Source organism: Sebastes fasciatus, chromosome 1 (genome assembly GCF_043250625.1).
Source record: "Sebastes fasciatus isolate fSebFas1 chromosome 1, fSebFas1.pri, whole genome shotgun sequence".
In the NCBI taxonomy this organism is placed as follows: Eukaryota; Metazoa; Chordata; class Actinopteri; order Perciformes; family Sebastidae; genus Sebastes; species Sebastes fasciatus.
The window spans coordinates 11,700,080-11,712,640 of record NC_133795.1 but is presented as its reverse complement, the minus strand read 5'-3'; the positions used below and the strand labels follow the sequence as shown (position 1 = coordinate 11,712,640).

At 39.0% G+C, this 12,561-nt stretch overlaps 1 protein-coding gene across 2 annotated transcripts; it reads right to left on the bottom strand.

Annotated features, from left to right (window-relative positions):
• Window positions 1-275: 275 nt before the first annotated feature.
• On the bottom strand, window positions 276-11,522 carry evc (EvC ciliary complex subunit 1). Of its 2 annotated transcripts, XM_074629358.1 has the most exons (21): window positions 11,369-11,522; window positions 10,983-11,173; window positions 10,263-10,376; window positions 8,945-9,031; window positions 8,137-8,360; window positions 7,549-7,633; window positions 6,985-7,083; window positions 6,719-6,847; window positions 6,422-6,583; window positions 6,084-6,300; window positions 4,933-5,081; window positions 4,708-4,806; window positions 4,406-4,618; window positions 3,373-3,482; window positions 3,000-3,201; window positions 2,633-2,857; window positions 2,399-2,534; window positions 1,529-1,631; window positions 1,282-1,408; window positions 1,074-1,170; window positions 276-989 (listed from the first exon to the last, which is right to left on the bottom strand). In XM_074629358.1, the coding sequence occupies exons 2-21, from the start codon at window positions 11,160-11,162 to the stop codon at window positions 841-843; spliced, it is 2,907 nt and encodes a 968-aa protein (XP_074485459.1). In that variant the 5' UTR covers window positions 11,163-11,173; window positions 11,369-11,522; the 3' UTR covers window positions 276-840. The 2 variants fall into 2 exon arrangements, with proteins under 2 accessions (XP_074485459.1, XP_074485449.1); XM_074629348.1 differs by having other exon boundaries at window positions 10,983-11,513.
• Between the last annotated feature and the right edge of the window lie 1,039 nt (window positions 11,523-12,561).

Below are 12,561 nucleotides of genomic sequence, written 5' to 3'. Positions count from 1 at the left end.
GCATTGCAGCACGGTACTCCTGTAAACCAGGTGAAAAAAAGTACAAAAGTTGAATAATGTATTCAAAACATAATCTGCTTGTTTTTTTTTTTATTATTTCATGGTACTTGGCATTTACAAATATGCTGACTACTTGAGGAAAACTGATTGTTTTGTCATTATTGCAACATTTCAGTAACCTACTTCAAGCACAGAAACATTTAAAATTACACTGGACAGTCTATTATACATACATTAGGGAAAGATCCCTCTTGCTTAAAGAGGACCTGTTATGCTTTTGTGCTTTTTTCCCTTTTCATGTAGAGTGTTAAATAGTTTGTTGTGAATGTAAAAGGTCTGCAAAGTTACAAAGTCCACGCCAAAGGGAGTTACTCTCCCCCACTAACACTGCTCCTGAACTGCCTGAAACGCCTTGCTTGAAGTCCTAACTTTTCTTCCGTAACGTGGTGATGTCACCAAGTAACACATTTGCATAATACCTGCCTAACGGCTAGTTTGGCACGCACTCAAACAAAGCTAGATAGCAAGTAGATGGAGCGGTGTCTGAAGATTTTGGTTTAGTTGACTAATCACAACAGAGTGGGCCAGCTAACCAAACATTTAACATTAAAGCATGTAGACATGTTCTAATAGAAACCCCAAAATACAAATATGAACCTGAAAATGAGCATAATAGGTCCTCTTTAATGTAAACAACCCTGAGGTACTGTCCTAACAACAAAGTTGGTACCAACAGTCCAGTAGTGGCATTATTTCATAAGGCACTAAGTATAAAAAATAATATTAAACTGTTTACAGGACATGACAGTATGAATATGTAAACATTACTGTGTTAAGGGTTCAGCTGAGATGAGATTCTCGTTCTCTTTTCTTCTTTGGTTTTGATTTCACCGCTGGAGTTACAATCGTTGGGGTCAGTGAAGGATTCAGGGCTGGATCTAATGCTGGGTTCAGGGACAGCAGGTCCAATATAGTAGCGCTCGCGTTACCTGTTGAAATATGACACCATGAAGGATGGAGACAGAGGAGTGGTGTATACATGTATTTACTATCTGAGCTAAAAGGGTACTTACCAGCGTTGTCCTCTTCACCGCTGGGTTCTGGGTCGAGACTGTGGAGAGAGACTCGGGCCAAGGCTGCCAGCTCAGTTATGAAGCTTTCTTCTGCCTCCTAATGGACACAACAACACAGTGCTTACAGAAAATAACTGTGCAAGGTTGTAAATCAAGTCTTAAACCTTTTGTCAGACAGCGAAGTACAGAACACATGAAACATACTAACCAGCAGCTGTGCTTTGATCCTCTCCATGTTCTGATCCTGGGCTACTTTCTTCCGCCTCAGTTCCTCATAGATCATTTCCTGGTCCAGTTCACACTGCTCCAACACCTTCGTTTTGTGGAGTTCAACCCTGACACACAAGCAAACAAAGAAACAAACCAAATTATTCTTATTTCATGTATTTAACATTAACAAAAGTGTGTGGTGCAGACAAAGTGTGCAGTGCAGACGGGTAGTGTGGTTGTTGCACCTCTGTTGAAACTCAGCGGAGGTGGGTTTCTTGCCCCAGTTCACCAGCTCCCTCAGCAAGGATCTGTTCAGCTGACTGCTGCTCTCTTGTTTCTCATTAACCTCTGAAGGAACAGTAAAATGAACACACAGTAGAGTTTGTAACTTTAAGGGTGCTTTCACGCCTAATCTGTTTGGTTCGGTTAAAACAAACTCAGGTCCATTTGATTCGTTTGGGCTGCTGTGAAAGCTGTCAATCGAACCATGGAGCAGACCAAACTACCAAACCTAGACCGCCTGAAACGGTGGTCCGCTTCCAAGCGGACTCTGGTGCGGTTCATTTGTGGTGTGAAAGCAAACGAACCAACCACAGGATTTTATGATCACAGATATGTGATTTTAGCATGATTTCAAAAGCTAAACAACTAATTAATTCATCTGCTGACCGTGAAATCTGTTCACGAAGCAATCTTATAATTGATCTGTATATGGCCATGTATATAACCTATTTTTTCAAATCACTTGGTAACCATGGTAACACGCATGCATGCCAGCTCGGGTATGTCCTTGATTATTAGGTCAAAAGCTGTTAAAATTGCTGTGCTTGTATCTGATTCTGTGTACTTTCATTCATTAAGTCAATAAAGTGTGTGACAGTGATCCCACGGCAATAAGCTCCGACTCATTACGCCTTCTTTTTGTCCTGTCTAACACAATCATAGTAATCATTGTACTATTGCAAATATTTCCCTATGACTTGCTAATGAAATACTGTAAATGTAGCATCTATTACATACATTTTGTCTAGATAAGGATTCAGGCCGCAGCCGTAACAGCACAAAAATCTGAGTTTATACAGGTGTGGACGTGTGTGGTGTGATTGTCGTCTCACCCTGGTTAATGTTTGACTGATCCTGCTGTAGTTTTTTGATGATGTCCTGCAGGTGGGAATAGTAGCTTTGGACCAGCGCAGTGAGAGAATCTTTCGTCACATACACGCTTTCCGAAGCAGCCTCTGTCAGGTGGTGCTAATGATGAAAACAAATGTTACTTTGATGTGCTTAGAAAACAAACCTAAAACAACATGCCTCAGAAAGTTGATTCAAATTCATAACCCAAACCCTACCTTCAAACCATCGTCCTGCTTCGGAGAGGTCTGCGACTCAGTGGGTGGGGTCTCCATCACCTGTTGGATGGCGTGGCTGAGGGCGTTGCCTAGCACCAGCTGTGCGTGGCTCTGAAGAAGCTCCGTCCCCGTTTCCAGTTCAGAAAGGAACTCCTGCTGGAAACTGTGGCCCACCAGCTGACTCTCTGGACCCAGATGCCTCTCTGCTAGGCTGGCACTGCTATTCTGTGATTGGTACGGGACGACAACAAGTGTTCAAACTGCTGTGAACTTGAGCTATTACGTTAGATACGTGAATAGCAGGAGATATACTGTATTTTGCAATGGTTTTAAGGTGCTTAATCGAAAATAATACATCTTTTCCCACCTTGAGAGTTGAATTGACACAGGACTGGCTTTTACTGGGATCTTCCATTAGCACAGCTCTGAAATCAGTCTGAGAGAGTACCTTCAGCTTGGACAGCCTCATCTCCTTCAGCATGTGCAGACAGAAGTGCCTGACCACAAAGTACCTCTGCACCGCCACCAACAGGTGCTCGTGTTTCCTCTCTATCAACCTCCCCACGTGGCTGAGAAGAAGATCATATTGCATTTTTTCCAAGTATGTCATAAAAATTGATTTAGATACTGTATAAGTGGATATGGCTGTCTTGTAAATATGAAGGTTTTGTTTTTGTTTACATCAGGTAATCTTCCACACCATCAGTACGCCATAAATACTTTTTGTTTTCCAATCTCACCTGTTGAGTGTGTAGCTCTGTCTGGCCACCATGGCTCGGAGGATCGTCATCTGTTGCTCACTCAGATGTTTGAGACAGGCCCGCACCAGAGCCATCTCCTCACTCCACACCTACAGAAAAAAAGATGCTCAGTTAGAAACAACTGAAAGTCTTGTTTTAGTATTTTATTTAATTATATTCCTATTACTTCATTATTTTTATATTCAGTTTTATTTACTCTTTTGTAAACTAACCTTAAACACACAGTATGTACTCTGTATCTATCCTGTGCGGGTGGCAGGACTACAGGGGTAAAAGTAGGTGCTGGAAATCTGGTGTGTGAATTTATTTTATTCAGTTATTAATTTGTATTTATTTATTATTATCATTATTTGTTTATTTATTTATTTGTATTAATAAAATAATTAATTTAACTTATTATATTTTTTATTTGCATCCATCCATCCATTTTCTTATCCTGGCCGGTTCGCAGGGGCCAGGGAATTCCAGGTGTCCCTCTCCCCAGCAACGTTTTCCAGCTCTTCCTGGGGGACCCCCGAGGCATTTCCTGGACAGATGAGATATATAATCTCTACAGCGTGTTCTGGGTCTACCCCGGGCCCTCTTACCAGTTAGACGTGCCTGAAAAACCTCCAAAGGGAGGCGTCCAGGAGGCATCCTGATCAGATGCCCGAACCACCTCAAATGGCTCCATTCCACACAAAGGAGCTGCAGCTCTACTCCAAGCTCCCTTTTTATAATTTATATTTATTTATTTATATTTTTAATTTTATTATTATTTTTGCCATTTTTTCTTTGCTTTTGAATTTATAGTTACCATCTGTTATTTGTACATATTACTTTATTTGTTGTGGTTTAGGTTGATGTTTTTTTCTTAAGGAAACAATAAAAAAAACTCTTGCAAATATCTTGTATACTTACATCTAAGAGACAGAGTTTAAATATGAATGTAAAATACTTATTGATGAAAGAATCGAGGTGCCAAGCACTGATGGAAAAGCTGCATGTATCTGATCCACCAGATGGTGTCTACCTGTCCATCTTCATCCAGCTGAGCCCTCATGTGATCCAATTGCAGCTTGGTAGTGCACTCTGCCTGCTGCAGCTGTGCAGACAGATCCTGCTCCAGATCCAACCACAGTTTCTCACAGCGCTCAGCAGAGACGTTTGACTGGGCAGGGACAGAGCTGAGAAAAACCTCCTTGGCTAGCTCTCCAAGCCTCTTTGACCAGGAGGCACGGAGTTTCTGAAAATACAAAAACGTACATAAGAATAACTGAAATACACTCGCATAAGTATGCACACAAATACAAAATGCAGTATTCAATCTTTTACCTTCCAATTGTCACAGAGGGCTTCGGCCACCCTGTCGTCCTGCTGCTGCTCCAAGTCAGAAATCTGCTGCCTGTGTTTCATCAGCAGCTCCTGGTACACCTGAAGGGAAGGTTACAGCTCAGACTTAGATACCAGTGGAATCTACAAGCCGTCGCTTGGCCTATATATTATGCAACAGTAATCCCGGACCTACATATTGAGGTAAGGGAGGCAAACTGTTCTGACCTTGGTGAGCTGCTCTAGGTCATTGTTAGTCTGTCTCAGTTCCAGGGCGCGGCTCTTCTCCTTGGTCTGGCTCCTCAAAAGCTTCTTCCTCTTGGACTCCACTCTGCTGCACTTGTCATTCACCAGCTCCTTTGTCTTCCTCGTGCACTCTGGAACATGATCAATCAACTTTTGGATGAGCTGGACTAGTTTTCATTTTCAAAATAACTGCAGTTTGTAAAGCCAGCTGGATGACTATGGTATAAATGTTCATTAATATAGATAGTTCTTGTAATCAATAAGTAGTATGTGAGTGACAATCTATTCAGAATTAACTCTTTGAAGGATAAATTGTATATACTGTTACATCAATCTGGGATTTTAATGCATTACAGGAGGTGTTTTGTGATTTACTTTTTTTTTTTTTATCAATCTGCCTCTACATCTTTGACTATATTGCATTGCTATATGGTCTAATGGGGCTACTGACATGTATGATGGATTTTTTTCCTTAAGGTTGTTGAACGTTCATGTCTAGAAAGAATCCCTGTTTCTTTGATTCTGAGGGGCCAACATTGAAATACTGCCTTCAATGTTGTTTTAAATAGTTCAAAGATCTTTTCACTATCACTCACTATTTGTACTTGTCATAAAAACACAAAAGAAAGTCTAGAAACTAAAGGACCATGTCTAACTAATTGCTGTTGATTCAAGTATTATTAGCATGCTTTTTTATTACACAATAGATCAGCAGCAACAATCTGTGTCAAGTGTAATGCTAAAAGATTTTGCATGAGAGTTTGGGGTGCAGTAATAGTGCAATAGATATTCTGTGCTGCCCTGAAAGAACCTGACCTTATTTAAGGAGCTAAAGAGGATTCCCAGAAAATAGTCTATTTTAAGAGAGTACGTCATTTAAGTTTGAAAAGTAGGCTAGACAATGCTACCTGAAACTAGTTGAGTATAATGTGAGAAACACACACATTTAGTCAGTATGTGGAAAACTGTGTTACTAAATTAAGTCTTTTTCATTTTCACTTTTGCAACCACCTTGCTTAACCCACAAAATGCTTGTTATAAAATGCCTTTTGTCTATTGTCTTCAGGCCTGAATGCGTTGCAGTGAATTTACTTTAGATGAAACTGAAACCATTTTCACTTTAAATGTCTTACCCTCAGTGCACTGTTGAAGGCCTTCAGTCAGAGTTGCTTGAACCTCTGAAAGTATCTTTTCCATGTGGCTAAAGGTCAAGACGTCATCGCTCGTCAGTTGCTCCAGTGCTGTTGCTATTAAGCCCTGCCTCAGAGACGCTTCCCGCTTCAGCAAGGCAGGCTGGGATTGAAGAAGCCCCGTCAGCTCCTCCCACCACAACAACTTCTGCTGGATCCTCTAAGAGAAGTGGAAAACAACTTTTCCTTTAGTATATCCAGTTCCTCACATGATGACACAAGGGATGAGAAGCAAAATGAATGATGTACCATTCATTAAACAATAGCTAGTATTGCTCTACCTTTAGATCAGCTTCTTGTGTGTTCATCAGGTGGTTCTCTACTAACAGAAGAGTCTGGATGAGAGAAAGAATCACATCCTGGGCTTCATCTGGAGAGAAAATGCTGGTCTTCTTCAGCAGATGCTGGCACAAGTCCTCCACCTGTTTGCTGAAACGTCTGGACTGTGAAGAGACATGGACATTAGCTTTACCTTTAGAACCGTCAGTGTAAATAAAGGTGTTCAAATAGACTGTATATTATGAGTATTAGTGTAATTGTTAATAATTTGCTCTCTGGGGTTTTCTCTTTGCTTTTACCACTTGGAGGCCACGTTCGAGAAGATCTTTCTGAGCTCTCTCTATTTCTTCCAAAGTACAGGGAGCATCGTCATTTTTCTCGCTGGCAGCGTGGCCTGTTAGCAACTGTTTCTTCAGCTCATTCAGTTCCTGAAATGACAGATGACAACATTGCAATGGTTTCAAATCTATATTTCAGTGTTTCAATCGACAGAAAAAATAATGTATTATGCATACATTTATATATATATATATATATGGGTAACAGACATCTGATCTGGCCCTACCTTTTCTTGCATTTGAAGAATATTCTTGGAGAAGTCAGCATCATTTTTGTCTTTTGGAAAACGACCGCTGAATATTATTTTCACCATTTGAAGAAACATCTATAGCAGGAAAAAGAAAATAAGGGAGGATAAAACAACAATTTTGCCTTTTGAACGTCCATCCATTATCTGTAACCGCTTATCCTATTCAGCGTCGCGGGGGGGCTGGAGCCGATCCCAGCTGACATTGGGTGAAAGCAGAGTACACCCTGGACAGGTTGCCAGACTATCACAGGGTTGACACATAGAGACAGACAACCATTCATGCTCAAAGTCACAAATTTGGGCAATTTAGAGTCACCTAACCTAACCTGCATGTCTTTGGACTGTGGGAGGAAGCCAGAGAACCCAGAAAAAAAAAACACTAACACGGGGAGAACATGCAAACTCCACACAGAAGAGCCCCAAGTCGGATTCGAACCTGCGACCCTCTTGCTGTGAGGCGACAGTGCTAACCACTGCACCTCCTTTAACAAACTTAAATACATTTTATTAATGTATTAAAGAAATATGACAAAAACTCACCTGACATTTTTCTTCCTGAAGCTGGGAGCAATGCTGTTGTATATCCTGCAGGGCCAAACAGTAAAGGCTGATCCGACCTTCAAAACTGCAGAGACAATAAGAGTGTTATCGCTTCCAGCTAACTTGAGTTTGTGCACACATGCTGTAAGGTTACCCCTGCAATAGGAAGAATGTTTTTTGACACCATTTTACAGCTAAACAGTACACTACAAGATGTTTCTGAAAACATTTGAGCCAAGAAATAGGCATTACAGTAACAGAATATTGATTCATATTTGATCAGCGCTGCCTAGTTTGACCGTTTGATCGGCGTTAGTGAGTGATTGACAGCTGCTCAGAGACGGCAGGCTCCAGCTCGGCTCTGATTGGTTGTTTCCCTCCAGTCTGTGAAATCTTGCAGATGCCATTAGGAGCACCAGAGGACACAGAGGCACATGTTTTTTTCAGATTACCTGTCTCATGCACTGTTGTCAGGACATAGTGACCGTTTTATAAAAATAACTTTTTTTAACCAAAGCTCCATTTCTACCCACTACAGCTTTAAGGTGCATAGTTATGTCTTAACATTTAGAGACTACTGGTTCCTACCCTGGTTGTGTCAGTGTGCGAGGGTAGTGAGAGACCCTGGTGAAGCTCTGGTTCTGCAGGCTCTTGGGGACCAGCGAGGAGGAGATAAACTGACTGCTGCCGTCGTTGTCCTGCTCTTGGCTCAGAGACTCTCCGTCGGTGGAGGAGGAGGACTCATCGTTAGGCATCGCTGGCAACTTGGAGTGCTCATGCAGAGAAGGATTGGAAGCTCCGTCTGCTAGAGGCTGACAGGTTCAGCGAGAGGTTGCAGGTAAGTGAAATGTAACCATAAACCAACTGATTGCAACATACTATATTCTACCTTACTCACCCATTGGATTGCAACAGGTTATGGTTTTCTGTTATGATCACTTCTATTAAACAGTATATATTTTGCTAAACTTTGTTCCTGATGTAATACTATTTAGTCTATAAAAGTCAAACTACAAATTGTACAATTATTTGTGCTTAAAAAAACAAAGAGACCTTCTAAAATAAGTGACCAAATATTCAAGCCTTTATTTCAGTCGTTTGGTAAGGAGCTGTTGAAGACTGAGGACTGCAAATACCACCACCCACTCCCCTTCTGCTGCTAAAGCACCACCCCAGCGCTTTCTCGCTATGCAATACATTTTTGGTATTTATTATCTTTTATCACGTGTTTTTCATCCTTCTTGTTTTTATCCTGTTCTCTTGCTGCTGGTCATTGGAAGTTACCAAGTATAATTTTGTTGCCTACAATGACAATAAAAGTATCTCGAATCTTGAGTGTATTAGCTAGCAGAAGGTGTGTTATTATGGTGATATGCTGCATATTTATGATACTTACTCTGTATTTTTGGTTGATGGGATAAACCACCTTTGCTCTGGATGCAAATGCAGCCACATCGCTGCTAATGGGTGGCTGCTTCTTCTCCTGGACAATGAGTAAACAGAACTGTTAGTGGGAAGTTAATTAGTAAACATAAAAAAAATGGGTAACCCTGAGTGAAGCATGAATGGCGTCATGTGCCATGCAATACAAAATGTTTGGCAGTCATTTCCAGTGATGGAAGAAGTACTCAGACATTTTACTGAAGTAAAAGTAGCAATACCACAGAAATACTCTGTTACAAGTAAAAGTCCTGCATTCAAAATTGTACTTACGTAAAAGTACAAAAGTATTAGCATCAAAATATACGCAAGGTACCAAAAGTAAAAGTACTCCTTATGCAGAACGGCCCATTTCAGAATAAAATATATTATATTACTGGATTATAATTAATGTGTTTATCACTTTAATGTGGCAGCTGGTAAAGGTGGTGCAAATTTTAAGGTAACACTTCATTTTACAGGTCAGCTAATTTCATGGTAATTAGGTGATAATTAGCAAGTAACCTATTTAAAAATTCTTTGGAATTACTGCCAAATTACCCCAAATATTTACCTCAAAATGTATCAAAAATTACTTTATTATAAACATGATTTAATAATTATATGCTAAAATAGCATGTAATTGTTAAAATAGGGCCCTTAGGCTTGAGAAGCGGCTGTGTGCTGCTCTTCATCGGAGGGGGAAAACCAAAACTATTAGAAGACACTTATGATCAGACACAAATCTCACCATTGTGTGACTTATTGTCTACACAAATGTAACCTGGTAGCTGATGCAATGATTCAGGGAGTTTTTTAAGAAATATTAAATTAGTTATTTGCTAATTATTATCTATTTATCAGCAGACATGGAAATAAAGCCTATGAATTAACTTTGTATTCTTTTCCTGGTAATGTATTAAATAAATTACCAGCTATTGGGAAATTGTGGAATATAATTATTAAATAAAGTTTATAATAAAGTATTTTTTTTAGGTAAATATTGTGGTAATTTGGCAGTAATTCCAAAGAAATTTCAAATAGGTTACTTGCTAATTATCGCCTAATTACCATGAAATTTGCTGACATGTAAAATTAAGTGTTACTAAAATGGAAATACTCAAGTAAAGTACCTCAAAATTGTACATAAGTACAGTACTTGAGTATATGTACTTAGTTACATTTCACCACTGGGCATCAACTTGCCAGTGTATATTTCATGTAACTTGTGAAATGCGCTTGTGTAAAGTTACAATAAGTCTCAGATGTTTCTTGGATGTTAAAGAGTATAATACTTTATCATGTGCGGTGCCACTTGGAGCCTCCTTTCTGCTGTTGCTGACACAGTCACTCTGGTTGTTGTCCAACTCCCCATCATCAGGTTCAAGCAGCCGCCTTGCATTGTAACCCTAAATGGGATGATGCACGAGAATATGTCACATCGGATACGTGGTCAAGAAAGAGACAGAGTACACATACACAGTTATAATTATAAATGATATTCAAATTATCTTAAAACATTTTTTGCTTTATTATTGTTATTATTTATTTATCACTTATTATTGTAAGTGTTGTTATTATTATTGTTATTGATATTATTATCATGACCTCATCATCATCATCATCTTTATTATTATTCATATTATTAATATATGTGTATGTATATATACTGTATTATATATATATATATATATATATATATATTACTCATTTATTTTCTTTTTGTTTTGTTTTGTTTCCCCTATGCTCTACACATTAAAGGAAGGATATGTGTATGTATAGATATGTGTGCATGTGTACAGTATATGTGTTTAAGAGTAGATATTGTTTTTGTTTTGTTTTGTTCAGTGTACTTTATTTGTCTTTCTCTGTATAATATATTTTGGTCTTTTTTATGTATGTCCCTGCACATGTCTTCACTTGTTTTGTAATCACTTTATAACACAATAATAAAAAAAGAGAAAGAGACAGAGTAAATAGGAGAAACACATGTTGTTGCATGCTATTTTGCTTACTTGTCTCGTCAACAGCAAAGGCTTCAGGCAGAAGACGTATAAAAGAGCAGCAGCTAATATTCCCGAGAGTCCTCCACAGACTGTCGCCACCGTTAACAGTCCCGTGAAGATGTGCAGCGACTCCACGAAGCTGACCAACACATCAGTGCTGCATCCAGCTATCAGCTCCTGCTCCGTCATCTCTCATCAAACTGTAGTGGAAATTAACCGTTATTATGACCGTTAGCCGTTTGTCCACATCACCTAGCAACTAGCAAACGGTCACCTCGAAGAAAAAGTAACGTTAGCTTTGTGGCCGTTAAGGCTGAAGTTTTCTTACTCGTATATGACTTTAAATGTTTTTTTCTCTCGAAAAGGTTTTACATTTTGAAACATTAGCAACTTACAACTTCTTCCAGCAAAACTTTTTTCCCCAAAAACGACAAGCTCGGTGTAACTTTTAGCCAATAAGGGTGTTAGAGGAGATTTAAGAGAGAAGGACCGAGCTGCGTCAAAACCGTTGAGCTAGCACGCATTACGCCGGAAGAGAGGTTAATTGGCCTTCAATATAAAAGCACAATAATGATTGTTGGTAGAAAATTTGACATTGACGCAAGTAAAAGTGAAGATTCGGAATAAAAACTATCTATTGTTATGCTTTTTTTTTTTTTGCATATTTATTTAGTCTAGGCCAGGGGTCAGCAACCTTTACTATCAAAAGAGCCATTTTAGGTAAAAAAAAATCTGTCTGGAGCAACAAAACATTTGAGCATTGTGATGAAGGTAACACAGTTTATAGTCTAAGTATATAGTATATAAGTCTTTATCTTTATCTTTTATTCGGATCTCCATTAGCTGTGGCTGAAGCCCAGCTATTCTTCCTGGAGTCCACCTAAATCACTTTGAACTGTTAGGCTACATTTCAGTACACAATCACGTTACAATCTTTACCAACAATGACCACAACATCAAAAGCAACAGCAACAAAACACAACAATATTCAATACACAACCCAACCCCTATGACACACAACCCAACACCTAACACAGGACCTAGGTTCAAGTTAATACTATTCACAGAGTATAGAGGTAAATATGATTCATTAGTGGTTGGACCATAGCATATTATGTCAAAATACAAAAACATACAACAACTGAAAATACATACAACAAAAAGTCATAATATTACAAGAATAAAGTCACAACTTTACGAGAAAAAGTTGTAACATTACGAGAATAAAGTCATAAGTTTACAAGAAAAAAAGTTGTAACATTACGAGAATAAAGTCATAACTTAACGAGAAAAAAAGTCAAGAGCCACAGGCTGCAGACGCCTGGTACAGGACTAGAACTATTTTTTCGTAAACCTATGACTTTATTCTCGCAATGTTACGATTTTTTTTTCTCGTTAAGTTATGACTATATTCTCGTAAAGTTACAACTTTTTTCTCGTAATATTATGACTTTTTTCTCGTTAAGTTATGACTTTATTCTCGTAATATTATGACTTTATTCTGGAAATCTCAGATGTTTTTTCCCCTCAATGTGGCCCTAATACTCCGCAGTACATTTGCACTTGGGCCCTCACTGCATTAGACTTA

Coding starts and splice junctions, on each gene's coding strand:
- evc (XM_074629358.1), bottom strand. CDS start 11,162: ATGACGGAGCAGGAGCTGATAGCTGGATGCAGCACTGATGTGTTGGTC. Junction 7,634..8,136: donor CGCACACTGACACAACCAGG/GTAGGAACCAGT, acceptor TTGTCTCTGCAG/TTTTGAAGGTCGGATCAGCC. Junction 2,858..2,999: donor GTGTCAATTCAACTCTCAAG/GTGGGAAAAGAT, acceptor TACCAATCACAG/AATAGCAGTGCCAGCCTAGC.